Source organism: Danio aesculapii, chromosome 11 (assembly GCF_903798145.1).
Source record: "Danio aesculapii chromosome 11, fDanAes4.1, whole genome shotgun sequence".
Lineage (NCBI taxonomy): Eukaryota > Metazoa > Chordata > Actinopteri > Cypriniformes > Danionidae > Danio > Danio aesculapii.
In genome coordinates this window covers 37,212,631-37,227,234 of record NC_079445.1, presented here as the reverse complement: position 1 = coordinate 37,227,234, position 14,604 = coordinate 37,212,631, and the positions used below count along the sequence as shown (strand labels likewise).

The 14,604-nt window shown below is 35.8% G+C and overlaps 1 protein-coding gene across 1 annotated transcript; it reads right to left on the bottom strand.

The window, feature by feature from the left end:
* Positions 1–361: 361 nt before the first annotated feature.
* si:ch211-11c3.9 (uncharacterized) lies at positions 362–9,257 on the bottom strand. Its single transcript, XM_056468543.1, has 8 exons — positions 9,169–9,257; positions 6,540–6,833; positions 6,156–6,458; positions 3,089–3,388; positions 2,433–2,483; positions 2,291–2,347; positions 1,188–1,454; positions 362–888 (listed from the first exon to the last, which is right to left on the bottom strand). Exons 1-7 carry the CDS (start codon positions 9,221–9,223, stop codon positions 1,423–1,425), a joined length of 1,092 nt encoding a protein of 363 aa, XP_056324518.1. The 5' UTR covers positions 9,224–9,257; the 3' UTR covers positions 362–888; positions 1,188–1,422.
* Between the last annotated feature and the right edge of the window lie 5,347 nt (positions 9,258–14,604).

Here is a 14,604-nt window from a genome sequence, read left to right as displayed (position 1 = left end):
TTTTTAAAAATTTAAAAATGGTTGTGAGCCAAAAAAATGGTTTGTTACCTGAGGGCAACACCATGCCATGAAGGGTTATTGATCTGAATCATGTGTGTTTGATTAGACATGTAAAATGTGCAGTGCTGCTGATAATAAAATGGTATTGACTGTTGCATTAGATAATGGCTCAATTGCAGTTAACTTAGACAAATAATGTACACCTCTTCATAATGCACACCTCTTCATAATTGCATTTCTTCAGTTCTTATAGTAGTTTTTAATACTGAAGCTTTTTGCGCATCTGATCCAAAGTAGCAATAGTAAAAATGTAGAAAAAGTGTTAATTCAGTAGTCACTTTATTAGGTAGATGTTTAATTAATGCATAAAAGAATACAGAGTTAGGCTGACAGCTGCTCACTGATTAGATGATATGTTGAAGTGATAGTAGTACAAATACAATTATACTAACACTATTCTAAAATTGTACTGAAACATGCTGCAGTTAAAATAGAAATGTTATAGTGTGTGGATGGTCTATTGTATAATAGGCTATAATCTTTATTAAAATGTTTAATTAAAAAAACTGAAGAAATTGTGTCTTAATCTTCAGATCTTAACTGATCTATATCAATATATGATGTTTTCAGCTACATATCAAAAAGTAGAAAAATCTCCACAGATTCTCTCTTGGCATGTTGGTTAGTGTACGGTATGAACTCGGCTACTATGAATGTACTGTACATTATCATTCAGTCTGTACATGCATAGGATCTTTTTTTTGTCTTTTAATAGCAATAATGGTGCCTTAAGTGTAATGAAGCAGGTGACATGTTTTGAAGAGCACAGAAGTAAAAGATGTTTTCTCCACAAGGTGTAGTTCACGTCTATGGAAACATCAACAGAACCTGCCAAAATACTGACATTATTATCAGATGTTTCTGTATCATGGGGATCATGCATACTGTAACTCAATCAGTTAAAGCAGGGGTGCCCAATCCTGTTCCTGGAGATCTACCTTCCTTCAGAGTTCTGCTTCAACTCTGATCAAAAACAAATAACCGTAGGGTCTGAAGTCTGATGGAGCACTCTGTAATTAAAGGCAGGTATGTTTGATCAAGGTTGGAGCTGAACTTTGCAGGAAGGTAGATCTCCAGGAACTGGATTTAGCAACCCTGCTTTAACTAATCTTGTACACTGTACTTACTAGTAAAACAGCAAAGACGCATCAGTCCTATGAGCCCAGACAGAAATGAAGCAATTGGCCTGTCAGAAGAATGCTTTCACATTAGTTTATGTTACGAAAAGGGCATAAGTGAAAAATAATGAGGTTTTTGTATTACAAAATGAAAATACCACAACATGAATATGAAAAACTGATCAATTTCAGTTTTTTTTTTATCTTTACAAATATTCAGAATATCAGTGTTGTGAGGGAATGATCAACCTTCAGTGTGAGTAACATAAGGAACAGCTGAAAAAGAACAGATATCAGATTAAATCATATTAAAAGGAAAACAATACTATTTAACTAGTATTAATATTACAGTCATCAGTTTTTATATCCAGCTCATTCAATTAAACACTTAATATTTTATGAGAGAAATAATAATATTCTTGCATGTTTCTGTCTGTGTGGTGGAATGAGGAGTCGATGCTGCTGTGAAACAGAATCATCAGTGTGTCAGAGTGAGATGTCAGAGTCTTTATCTGTTCAATTCTACAATTTAGCTTTAGTCATGTTACAATATTTGGCTGCTAATTGCTGAAAAAAATCTGATTTGAGCACTAAGCCTGGCAGTGTGAACGTAGCCTCAGTCATCAAAACTATCTGTTTATGAGCGGTGCCACAGTGCCAGGGCCAGCACTTTGGCCCATGTATCTGGGTCAAAAGCAAAAATGTAAAGCATGTTTATATATATTATGATGTGTAATATATGTGCTTTAGTAGGGGTGTCAAAATTAATTGTTTCTTCGGTGCACCGCGATGCAGACGCGGACAATTCGGTATTGGTTCAGTAATAATCATAACCGGCTTATATGTACTGATGTCATTTATCTCTTATGCGCTCTGTTGTGAGGGAGGCGAGTGTGGGTATTTACAATACTACAGGTGCCAACTACTTAAAAATTTCACTGTGTGTGTGTATTTTCTGAAAAGTCTTTCACTGGCACTTACAGCAGAAGCCCCTATTTCTCTGCGATTGAGGGAATGAAAGTACTCCATTTCTCTCTCTCTCTCTCTCTCTCTCTCTCTCTCTCTCTCTCTCTCTGTTAATTTTGACTATTAACACTGGTTGATGTACTTACACATTGTTTGTTTGGTTCTGCTGGTTGACTGCTGCTTTGTCTTTGAATGGAGGTCTGCTAATATAAAATAACATTAAAAGAAGAATAATTTTTCACAAAGGTATCAATTTTTCAATCCGACACACTCACATCTGTAACTTACCAGCTGTATTGTATCGCTGTGTGGTTTCAGAGAAGGACAATGAAGTTGATGCTGCCGAAAAAGCATTGTAAAATGTGCTTTTATGTATATTTGAGAACACTTAAAAATAAGCCTGGAAGGACAGAAGGATTAATTCAAAAGAAATAAAAAGCCTTTTTTTTTGATTTACTAAATGTATCACTGGTTTCCATGGCTGTTAGAATGAGTGCAGTAGTGGATGATCAAATTGCAAAGACGATTTAACAGTATTACATGGAATAATTGTAATTACTTTAGAGCAAATGTCCAATAAATTAGAAACTATTGAGTCTCAAAATGCAGTAATATTTTCCACACAGTGTAAAATGATACATTACAGGTTTCAATCCATTAAAGACATTACAAAACCAAAGAACCAGTACCGGAACATTGAAGAATGAGATGGTGAGTTTGAGATAGTTGTATATAAATTGACACTTAAAATGCTTTCACCAATCCTAATGTACAGAGAAAAATTAAGAGCAATGTATGTCTAACTTTAGACTGATAAAACTTATTGATTTATAAGGTAAATCATGATAAATGCATATTTATGATAAATGTCTTTGCAGAGTATGTATTTTAACATTTTATTAAAACAGTACACATATCTTGTGACCAGAAAAAAAAAAACTTACTCTGGACTGTGACTGTCACTGGATCAGAGTGAGGAGATGGTACATTTTCTATTCCCTTCTTTGCAGTGTAGAAGCAGGTTATTCTCACTGATGAACTCTGATCTTCTGACCAATCACTGATCTGAGATGCAGTGAGTGAGAGCTGACATGAAGAGTTCAGATTTGAGTTTCTATCTCTTCCATTAATGTTGAAGACACACATCTCCATCTTCAGCTCTTCGGTATTCTCACAGTTCAGCTCAACTGTGTCTGTTTCCTGAAGAACTAAAGCAGGCGCTGACAGTCTGGCCTGAGGAAGAGCTGAGGAAGATAAGATCACGTTCATCACATTTATATCCTCCTGAGACCCGAAGAAATTTTTTTTCTTTATTTTTTCTGTGATTTCCTACATCATTTGGGTTAACATTTTTTTTACAATTTAGAGTTTTTACATTTTGTTTTTATTTTTAATTTTACAGCATGTCCTCTGTAGTGGACCACAGGACCATTTTAGTTCAAAACGACCGCCACTCAGACAAAAAAACTGTACAGGATATGGCTGTAAAGGGTTAATAATCCAATATTAATGTAACAAAAACAAAACAAAAGCCAATTTTTCCTTTTGTATTGAAATTCCTGAAACAGTTTAGTCTGAAAGAGAGCCAAAAACAAAAACAAAAAAAATTATGTTAATACAAAACAAATTTAACATAAAAGTGATTTAAAACTGATTGTCATTCTCTAATTGTCTCTAATTCTCTGATTGTCAGACTCTAAACCAGAGTCTCCGTCAACTATTTATAAAGAATCCTCTCTGCTTTAGTTCTGCCCCCTACAACATGCAGTCATTAATTACATTAAGATGGTCCTGTTGTCCACTATAGTGGACATTTAAAAAAGGATGATATTTTGAAACCCAAACAAGTTAACAGCTTTGAAAGCTAAATGTATTGTTCCTGACACTTTAATAAACAAATATATATGTAATAATAATAATAGTAAAAAGACATTTAAAAAGCAAAATCTCTCTCCTTCCAATAAAATGTGCTTTTTTTTGTATGTCGGCCGTTTTGGATGCAGTGTAAGAAGTGGTTCCTAGCATGCCAGCCAATCAAATGGCATATCACTAGAAAGCCCAGGATGTCCTCTGAACAGTACAATGGGACTTGACAGAGTAGCTCAAAAAATTCAAAGAAAATTCATGAAAACGCAATGTCCACTACAGAGGACACAAGTCAATGGGCGGGGTTTTAGGAGGATATCAGAAAGAGGAGACATCATTTCAAAGTAAAACCAAGAGCACACAAATTAGTTATTATTATCAAAACATTTCATTAAAATTGAAAACATTTAATAAATCACTTGTAAATGGGGAGTTTTTGCTTAATGTTTTTTTTTTTATTAACTTTTAAAGGGCACCTAGGTTACCCCTTTTTCAGATTTAATATAAGTCCTTTGTGTCTCCAGAATGTGTCTGGAAAGTTTCAGCTCAAAACAACCATCAGATTTTTTTATTATACCTTTTATAAGCTTCTATTTTATACCTTTTAGCTTCAGGTAGCAGTTTTGTTGTACTGTGCCTTTAAGGCTAGTCCTCCCCGCCCACCATTTCTACGTGCCTTTCAGTGTGCCTTAGGGTGCTTTCACACCTAGACTTTTGTTTCAGAACTCGTTTTTGTTTTGTCTCGTTTGCCTAGTTAGCGCGGTTCATTTGGCATATGTAAATCCACCAATTGCGATTGGATCCGCGGCAAAACAATCGCTCAGAGATTGCCTGAATGAGGTGGTCTCGGCTCGAATGAAACAAACTCTGGAGCGGTCGATTGTAGTGAGCAAATCTGAACACGTGACTTGTTTTAGCTTTTTTGGTCTGTTTAGAAACTTTGCCATGTGAAAGCGAACCGCACCAAGAGCAAAGTGCAACAATGTAACAGTTTTAATCCCTGTTTCGGAACAACTGAATCAATACACAGGTGTGAAAGCACCCTTAATCTCCTCCCTCAACAGAAATAAAGGAAGAAGATCTTGCGTAGCATTTGTGAGAAATACTACAGTAAGAACTTTGAGTATTTGATGCATTTGCTGTGGAGTTGCAACAATGAGGCACACACAATGTCGTTACAAAGTTCACGTACACACACAGATACACACTCACAGACACCACGCGGACACGACACACAGACAGTGCGCGCGTTTAGCTTTGCACTCTTTTTGCACGCAAATGTGACAGGATACAGGTTAATCTCCACTGCTGTATGGATATCTCTTATGTTAATGTACAAAATAAACCTGATTTAATGTCCACAAACCGTGATTGAAGCATCTTCTTTTATAATTGTTCTGACACACGGTTGTGCTGATGAAGTAAAGCTGAAGTAAATCGCTGTAATTCATTACACACATGCTCTGTTTTAAAACATTTTAAACTTGTGAAACTCACTCTTGATCACATTTGATGATGATTGATGATCCTAGCAAACTGAAGACACCTTTTATTCCCTGTTGCTTTGCGCTCGTCCTCTCTTGTTGATATGATTATACACGTGACTACTGGCACATGCTAATACGCAACTGTCAATCAATTCGGTGGGCAGGGGGACTGCACTCCTACATCAAGTTGCGGTTGATCTGTAAACCGCTCCAATTGGTCCACCGTTTTTATGTTGTTAAATTAAAAAAAGAAGTCTGGGTGTGTTTATATCACCCCAATATGACGGTCTATACACTATATCTACACACATGTCTGTTCAAACTGCTTGAAAAGTAGATTTTTCACCATAGGTACCCTTTAAAAAAGCATCAGTAATGTATTAACCAACTTGATATAAAGACTTTCTGTCTCTCTAACATCTCAAATTTGATCACATGATCAGCTTTTTTTTTGTTTCTGCATAAATGTATCAGCCCCAGAATCTTGCCACAATCATAAATATCTTTTCTGTCTGTTAGTGGAAAATGCTGTTTTATCAAACGAGTTCATAGTTTAATGAAATAAATCAAACTGACTTGATAGCACAACATTTTACAGCTCTCTAATCATTCAAAGAGCAAAATTGATTTAAAAAAGTAGTATGACTAAAAAACTCACCTCCAATGATGTGTGTGTCACTGTGTGGAGATCTGATGTCAGGTTCAGTTTTGAGTGAATAATCACAGCTCAGCTTTCTGCTCTTCACTGATTGTTTCAAGAGACCACTAAGATTTGGATAAAACATACAAAGATGTTTCTCTCCAGATGAACTCCACTGAGAGTCACGGTTGACCAGAATAGCATCATCTTCATAGTAAAAACTACAGCTGAAATCAGCTCTGACAGAAAGTGGTATTTCACAGGTTACGCTGAGCTGATCCTCATATTCACGAACACTGATGATGGGTTTCTGAAGTGTGTCTGTTAAAATGAAATAATACAGATATTAAAACACTGCATTAACAGTTTAAAACGCAGAAGAGCAGGAGTCAAATATCTCACCTAGAACTGTGACTGTGACAGGAACTGAATATGAAGAGTTATTCTTGCGTCCCTCTTTTATTGTGTAGCGGCAGCTAATGTTGACTGATTGAGGAGATTTTCCACCTGCCCATCTGAGCACTTCAACACCAGTGAGGTTGAGCTCACATGGAGAACTGACTTTTGTTTTTATCTTTTTTCTATTAATTGTAAAATTACAATGCTTTACTGTAATATCTGCTGGCGTCTCGCAGCGGATCTTCACTGATCTGGATTCACTAAAGACAGCTGGAGATACATGTACAGTAGGAGCATCTAGAATAAAACAGAACAATCCATCACAACACTTATCAATGTGTGTCCTGGAAGGAGTCTGTTAAAAGCGTATATACTGATATTTTCAATAGCTTCCAGTGCGTTTCTCAATTAAATACAGAAATATAGAAATGTAGAAATACATTCATATGAACATGCACAGATGCAAGTAAATAGAGTGGATGTTTCCAAATAATATCTCCAATTAATTCATGCACCTTTTTTCTAGTTCCTCAAATATCGACTTGATCAGGTCATCATAAACAGTGTAATACATTTTTATGCCATATCTAAAGTTAAACAGATATGGATGAAAGCAGAGAGGTTGTAGATTCATGTCTCTACATTCAGCTAAACATGTACAGTACTGACTATGCTTTTTAAAACATTTATTTTCACCACAAATATGAACAGAGTATTTATTAGGGGTGTAACGATACACTCAGCTCACGATACAATGTGTATCACGATATAATGTTCACGATTCGATATGTATCACGATATTTGGAATAAAAATTAAAAATTAAAACTGAAATGCAAATAAAAGATTTATTTAAAAAATTACCAAGTAAACAATTTTCAATATATTTCTTTTGTTTCTTTTTGTTGTTCTTTAAGAAAATAAATTAAATAGGCCTGTCTCTAAAAAATAAAACAATTTTAAAACATTTTATAAAATATTATTGAAATGACAGAGACAAGATTAAGGAAAATTTAAGTAAAGGTGCAAAAACAAAATTGCATTCTATACAAGTGAATTTAACTGTTAGAGATTAAGGCTTTGCTTGGTCGCTTAAATTTTTTTGGCAAAAAAATCTAAATATTTACATTTCCAGGTAGTCCGCAGTTCTGTAAGATAATCCTCAACTTCTGTGTATCTGTCTGAGAGGTTTTTATGGATGGCTGTCTTCATGATGGGCAGGATGAGTGACAGGGTGGCCGTCTTTTCATCAGACAGGACAGTCGTGGCCCTTTTCAGTGGCCCTTTTAAGGTTTATAATTTCTTCGGCATCGCTGATGTTGGTGCTATCAAGTGTATCATGTTGACGTGCATTTTTGCATACCTCTGTACTCAAAAGAGTTGCCGTTATATGTTCCATCGTGGTTTTTTTTTTTTTGCTTACAAATAAAGATTAGGATTTTCTCACGATTCTGTAGATGTAAAATAAAGGTGAATATGAGTAGGCTGTTATTATTGTTATTTCTCAGACATATGGTAAAACAACAATAATATTGTGTGTAGGTCTGATGTTGGTTAAAATGCTAAATTTTGAATAGACTTTGAATAATGGACTTTAAATTTGTCCTGGTCATTAATGCATTGTAAAGTGTTGACATCAGAATACAACTTTTTATAATTCTGAAGTTGTATTATTTTGTTTGAGACATGCTTGCAATCTGTATTAACAATATTATTAGACCATTAATTCACTAGTAAAATCAGACATTTGTCATTATCAGATACCCTCTTGCATTATATTCAATATTATATAGGCTAGAATAGTTATACTGACACTGCTAAACATCTATTCTCATGCACAACACTCTGTGTTTACTATGGAAAAAAAATCATTAAATGCTTGTCGTAATCATAACTCTAAAATGCGATATGATCATTTAAATGATGTGCACGCTTTCGGTTTAATTTTCTCTGCTAAGTGCTGTACTTCCCGCGCGGCTCCCTGACGATCACTCTGTGCCACAAACTGAATGTTATTTACAACTTTATTACCTGTTATTCACAGCCTATGCAGGTTCTGTTCACTAAAGCAGACGTGCGTGCGTCTATCATCAAGTAGGGCGCACTCTCTGTAGTAACAGCTCACGGTCAGCAGCACAGTGAGCGCACGTCATGTGTGATTTTGCGGCCGTGAATACATAATTACATGAAGACAGAAATGACATTTGTGGGTGAATTGCACCTTGTAAATACAGTATGTGACTCTTTTAACCATTAGGAGGTATGCATGTCGCTGAGCAAAGTATGTAAGTAATGTGAAGACTTCGGTTGTGTTTGACCCAGTATGCGTGTCAAAAAGCGGACGAGTCTAAAGCAATGACGGTAAAACCGAAATGTGTCCAGACGTCCGACTTTAAAAGGATGGGCCATCCTGTATTTCAACTCCACTCATCTTGACCTGGCAACGTTACTGCTGCTAGTTCAAGCAATCTGAACTCACATGTGACAGCAGCTCACTAATAAGAAAATGGACGCCATATCGTAATAAAATCGTCATAACCCCATGATGCATATTGTGACATTTTTGCATCGCAATTAATTGTTCCACGATAAATCGTTACACCCCTAGTATTTATATAAGTAGAGATCACTTACTGTTAGACTGAACCTCAATGAGGAGCTGAAAAACAATGAAGACGAACAACTCCATCACAGCGAGTGGGAAACAAACACAATGAAACTTACACAATGGGTGAATTAGGAAGTAACACATTAGACTACAGGAAACTATTCAGCATGATCAGTTCTGTGAAGATGAAAGTAGATCACGACACCATGTGTACAGCTGTAGTTTAACAGGGCAGATCTGGAGTACGTGACGTGTAACGCTGTTTGAGCTCATAAATTTAAAGAGGAAGAAGAAATGCAGATTTATAGTTACATTACAAAAGTGTAAAATAATGTGGGTGTTATACTGATGATAATAAAACATGCAGAAGCTTCGTAATTGTGAATGCAATAATGGTTAAAATTAAAAATAGTCTGTTCGAATAACATTATCTTTAACATATTTATATAAATTAACACAAGTTGAGGAAGAAGAGATATACTGATCTTCCTTTGTCACACAACCATGTCAGGTTCAGTATTTAATGGTCTACTAATAATCAGATGACCTGAGTCAGGTGTGTTTGATTGTGGAGACATGTAAAATGTGCAGTGCTGCTGATACTCTTTGAACATTGTATTGAAAGCTACATTAAATAATGGCTCAATTGCAGTAAACTTACCTTAGTAAATACTGTTGCATGTTTAATTTTGTATCTTAAAGAAAAACCTCACATGCAATAATGTCAGCGAAAATATCTTTTCACACCTCTTCATCATTGCATGTCTTCAGTTCTGATAGTAGTTTTTAAAACTGAAGTGACGCAAGCTCTTAGTACATCTTACCCAAACTGCACTAATGGACTTGAAGAAAGACTAGATCATTATGTCAAAATTAGTGATGTAGGGGGCGCTACTGAGCAGGCAATGGAGTAAGGTAAAAGTTGGGTGAGCTCTGCAAAAAACGTAATATAACTCATAAATCTAAGGCGCTTTCATGGAAAATATGAGATGCTACATCTGTCTAAGATTTTATTACTTTACATAAAACAGCTGGATTCTTTATAAATCCATATGGCGGGCAAACTACGTAAATATAAGTACACGGGGAAAATCGCTGCTAATCAAGAGGATGCTAATACACCTAGCATGATGTCAGAGCCAGCCGAACACACTTACATTTTGGAGATTAAAGCTGAGCTAATTTCATCTATCAAAACGGAAATAACCTCGCTCTTTCAAACAGAACTGAAAACCGCACTGTCAAACAAATTCGAAATAGTCAAAGCCAAATTACAAGCAGTTAAATCCGAGATAGCAAGCAACACTTCGGCTGTTCGCTCAGATCTTGAGGCAATTAAAACGACAGTGTCAGACATGGAGCGAGGCTTATCCAGCTGCTCAGACGATGTTACAGAACTGCAAAACACCATGTGCAAACTGGAGAAAAACGTAGAAAGCCTACAAGAGAAATGTTTGGACATGGAAGGACGAATGAGGAGGTCAAACATTAGAATACTGAATGTAGACTAAGATCCCGGCGCATGCACTCTAGCCTCAGTGTCGAAGCTGCTCAAAAATACACTCAAAATGGATAAAGAATTTCTAATCGATAGATCTCGATAGAAGATGGTAAACCCAGGGCCATTGTTGCAAAATTGCATTACTACCAAGACTGTGTCGAAATTCTATGCTGGGTTTGTGAAACCGGATCCCTTCATCATAACGGCACAACTCTATTCATCTTCCCCGACTACCCGCCGAGCGTGGCCCGTGCAAGATCAGCTTTTAATGAAGTCCGAAAACTACTACGAGGAAAAGATGGTGTTCGCTATGGCATTCTTCACCCAGCTAGGCTCCGAATTACACACAACGGGATGGAAAAGCAGTTCCAAGATGCAGCAGAAGCCCTGACTTATGTGAAAAATAATATTCTTTAAGACGGCTCGATAGTCTTTGATTGAGTAGTACCAAGCCACTATAGTGACTTTTTCTTTTCCTACACTCACACTCCCATCTAAATGACCACGTTTGAGTGAGTATATGAACATTACATCTATGCTGAGACTGACTAAAATCCATTTTCATGGATGAGGAGTAAAAACAATATTATTTATACAAAATCACTTAATTGATATTTTCAGTTAAACTTAAAAGCAGGAAAATATAATTAGGACAGTACAACTACTGTTTTTGTTATTGTTATTACTTTGCTGTTATGTAACTGTCACACCTGTTTTAATAGGTGATTGTTGATAAAATGCGCCAATTTAATTTAATATTAATTTTATTTCATTTTTGTTCTCTCTCTTTAACAATGTGCAGAGCAACTTGTGAGGTTAAAACTCCCCAAGTAAGCATTTTATGTGTGGATATTTGTTGCGAGGGGTTAAAGTTGCACCATGTTCTATTTGGTGTTTGGGAATGGGTAACTGTCGCACTTCATTTTATACTTCTACTTCTTGTTTTGTTTTCTACAATCTTATTGGAGGGGTCTTTTCTGTTATATTTAAACGAAGCGTTTGTATGTAAGTTTACATTTTTAAAGACGTATGGTTAAACCACACAATGTTAACGCATCGGGCATTTGCCAGATAAATCTTGTAAGTCGGAATGTTAAATCTTTGAATCATCCAGTGAAATGTGGAAAGGTTCTCTCACAGTTAAAACAGTTAAATACAGATATCGCTTTCCTACAAGAAACCCACCTGAAAACTTTTGATCACTTTTGACTAAGAGGAGGATGGTTGGGACAACTCTTTCACTCGACTTTTCACTCCAAGTCTAGAGGAACAGCAATTCTCATTAGTAAAACAGTTTCATTTAAGGCATCAAAAAGCGAAGCTGATCCAGCAGGCTGTTATATAATGGTAGTGGGTAGACTAAATAATACTCCGGTAGTTATGGTAAACGTATATGCACCTAATTGGGATGACAGTGCATTCTTCACGGGTCTTTTCTCACGAATACCTAAAATAGATACTCATCATCTTATATTAGGAGGAGATATTAATTGCGTACTTTCACCTTCACTAGATCGCAGCTCTCTCAAATCAATGATACCAAGTCGTACAACTCAAGTGATTAACCAACTTCTTAAAACCTATGGAATGATTGATGTTTGGAGATTCCAAAATCCTGGTTGTAGAGGTTATTCATTTTATTCACCAGTTCATAAGACATACTCGCGTATAGATTATTTTTTTCTAGACAATGAACTACTTTCTCTAGTAAGTAAATGCAATTGTGATATCAGATCATGCGCCATTATTAATCACTCTAGGTATGGCGATTATATCTAACAACTATCGGCCATGGCGATTTAATACACTACTTCTCTCTGATGTGGAGTTTGTTAAATTTATATCATCAGAAATAAGTGAGTTTCTAGTGCACAATCAGACTCCAGGAATATCTTCTAGTCTTACCTAGGAATCTCTTAAAGCCAATCTTCGGGGCCAGATTATATCATATAATGCCAGATTAAAGAAAAAACAACATGAGCGGCTTAAAAAAATGAAAATGATATTTTAGAACTTGATGAAATTTTGGTACATTTCATCTACACCTGACATGTTCAGACAGCGGTTAGCTCTTCAGTCTGAATTCAAATTATTATGTACAAAACAAACAGAAAATCTTTTGATTAAATCCAGACATAAGGTCACCAACTTCGACAACAAAATGCAGCACATTCTATTATGTCAATTAATGATAACACTGGCACTAAATTGACGAATCCCTTAGAGATTAACCACCGGTTTAGAGAATACTATTCACAATTATATACTTCGGAGTCTTGTAAAGATGAGTCATTATTTGATTCTTTTTTTTTTTTTAATTTGTCTACCCACTATTAATCAAGAGTTTGCTCTAGACATGGAGAGTCCATTTTCAAAAGATGAATTTATGAGAGCAGTGTCCTCTATGCAAAATGGAAAATCACCAGGCCCAGATGGTTTTCCAAGTGAATTCTTTAAATTCTTTAACGATCTTGCCCCTATTTTACTTTCCCTATATGAAGAATACTCCGTTACGGGCTCCTTGCCAGAGACTATGAATCAAGCAATTATTTCTCTAATCTATAAAAAAAAAATGGATAAAAATCCATCAGAGTGCAGCTCTTATCGGCCAATCTCATTGCTGAATGTTGACAGTAAAATATTCGCCAAAATATTAGCGCATCGACTGGAAGTAGTGCTACCTACAATAGTTTCTGATGACCAGACAGGCTTTATTAAAAATCGATATTCATTTTATAATATAAGCAGACTTCTAAATATTCCTCCATCATTCCACTCCATTCGATGTCCCAGAAGTCCTTCTCTCACTTGATGCTGAGAAGGCTTTTGATCGGGTGGAGTGGGACTACCTCTTTTACACTCTTAAAAAATTTGGATTTGGTACAAAGTTCATTTCATGGATCAAAATCTTATACTCATCGCCTATGGCAGCAATTCGTACAAATAGTCTAATTTCTCCTTTCTTTTCATTACAAAGGGGAACCAGACAAGGTTGCCCCCTATCCCCCTTATTATTTGCATTGGTAATTGAACCTCTGTCCATTGCGATACAAAATGATATCAATATCAAGGGTATACAGAGGGACAACTCTGAACATAAAATTTCTCTCTATGCAGATGACACCCTCCTATATATATATCTGAACCACTAACAACTCTACCACAAATTATGACATTGCTGACTACCTTTGGGAAAATATCAGGTTATAAAATAAATATGCAAAAAAGTGAGCTTATGCCCATTAATAATGCTGGCAGAAAGATTATTTTTACCTCGCTACCATTTAAACTTACTAAAGACAAAGTCAAATATTTAGGTATATGGATCACTAATAAATACAAACATTTGTACAAAGTTAATTTCCCTCCACTGATAGATTCCATAAAAAAAGACCTTGAACATTGGAATCCATTACCATTGTCACTGGGAGGTAGAATAAACACTATTAAAATGAATATATTACCTAGATGTTTATATCTTTTTCAGTGCATACCTGTTTTTTTAACAAAATAATTTTTCTTACTTTTAGATAAATTAACATCATCTTTGATATGGAATGGAAAAAATCCACGTATCCGTAAAAATATTTTACAGCGACACCGAGACCACGGAGGATTGTCATTACCCAACATTCAGCGTTATTACTGGGCAGCTAATATTCGAGCAATGTTATACTGGTCAAATTCGTCAAATGACAGTGGCCCTAATTGGTTATCTTTAGAAAACACATCAAGTCGTTCAACCTCTCTCCATGCTCTGCTCTGCTCAAATCTTCCGACACCCAAACCTTTATCTAAATACTCTTTTAACCCAGTTATCAAACACTCACTCAAAATATGGGCACAATTTAGAAGAAGTTTTGCTCTTAAAGCACTATCAGCCTATGCCCCCATAGCAAAAAATCATATGTTCACCCCGTCTACTATAGACAAAACTTTTGACATCTGGTCTATGAAAGGT

Coding starts and splice junctions, on each gene's coding strand:
- si:ch211-11c3.9 (XM_056468543.1), bottom strand. CDS start 9,223: ATGGAGTTGTTCGTCTTCATTGTTTTTCAGCTCCTCATTGAGGTTCAG. Junction 6,459..6,539: donor TGTCACAGTCACAGTTCTAG/GTGAGATATTTG, acceptor TCATTTTAACAG/ACACACTTCAGAAACCCATC. Junction 3,389..6,155: donor TGACACACACATCATTGGAG/GTGAGTTTTTTA, acceptor TATCTTCCTCAG/CTCTTCCTCAGGCCAGACTG.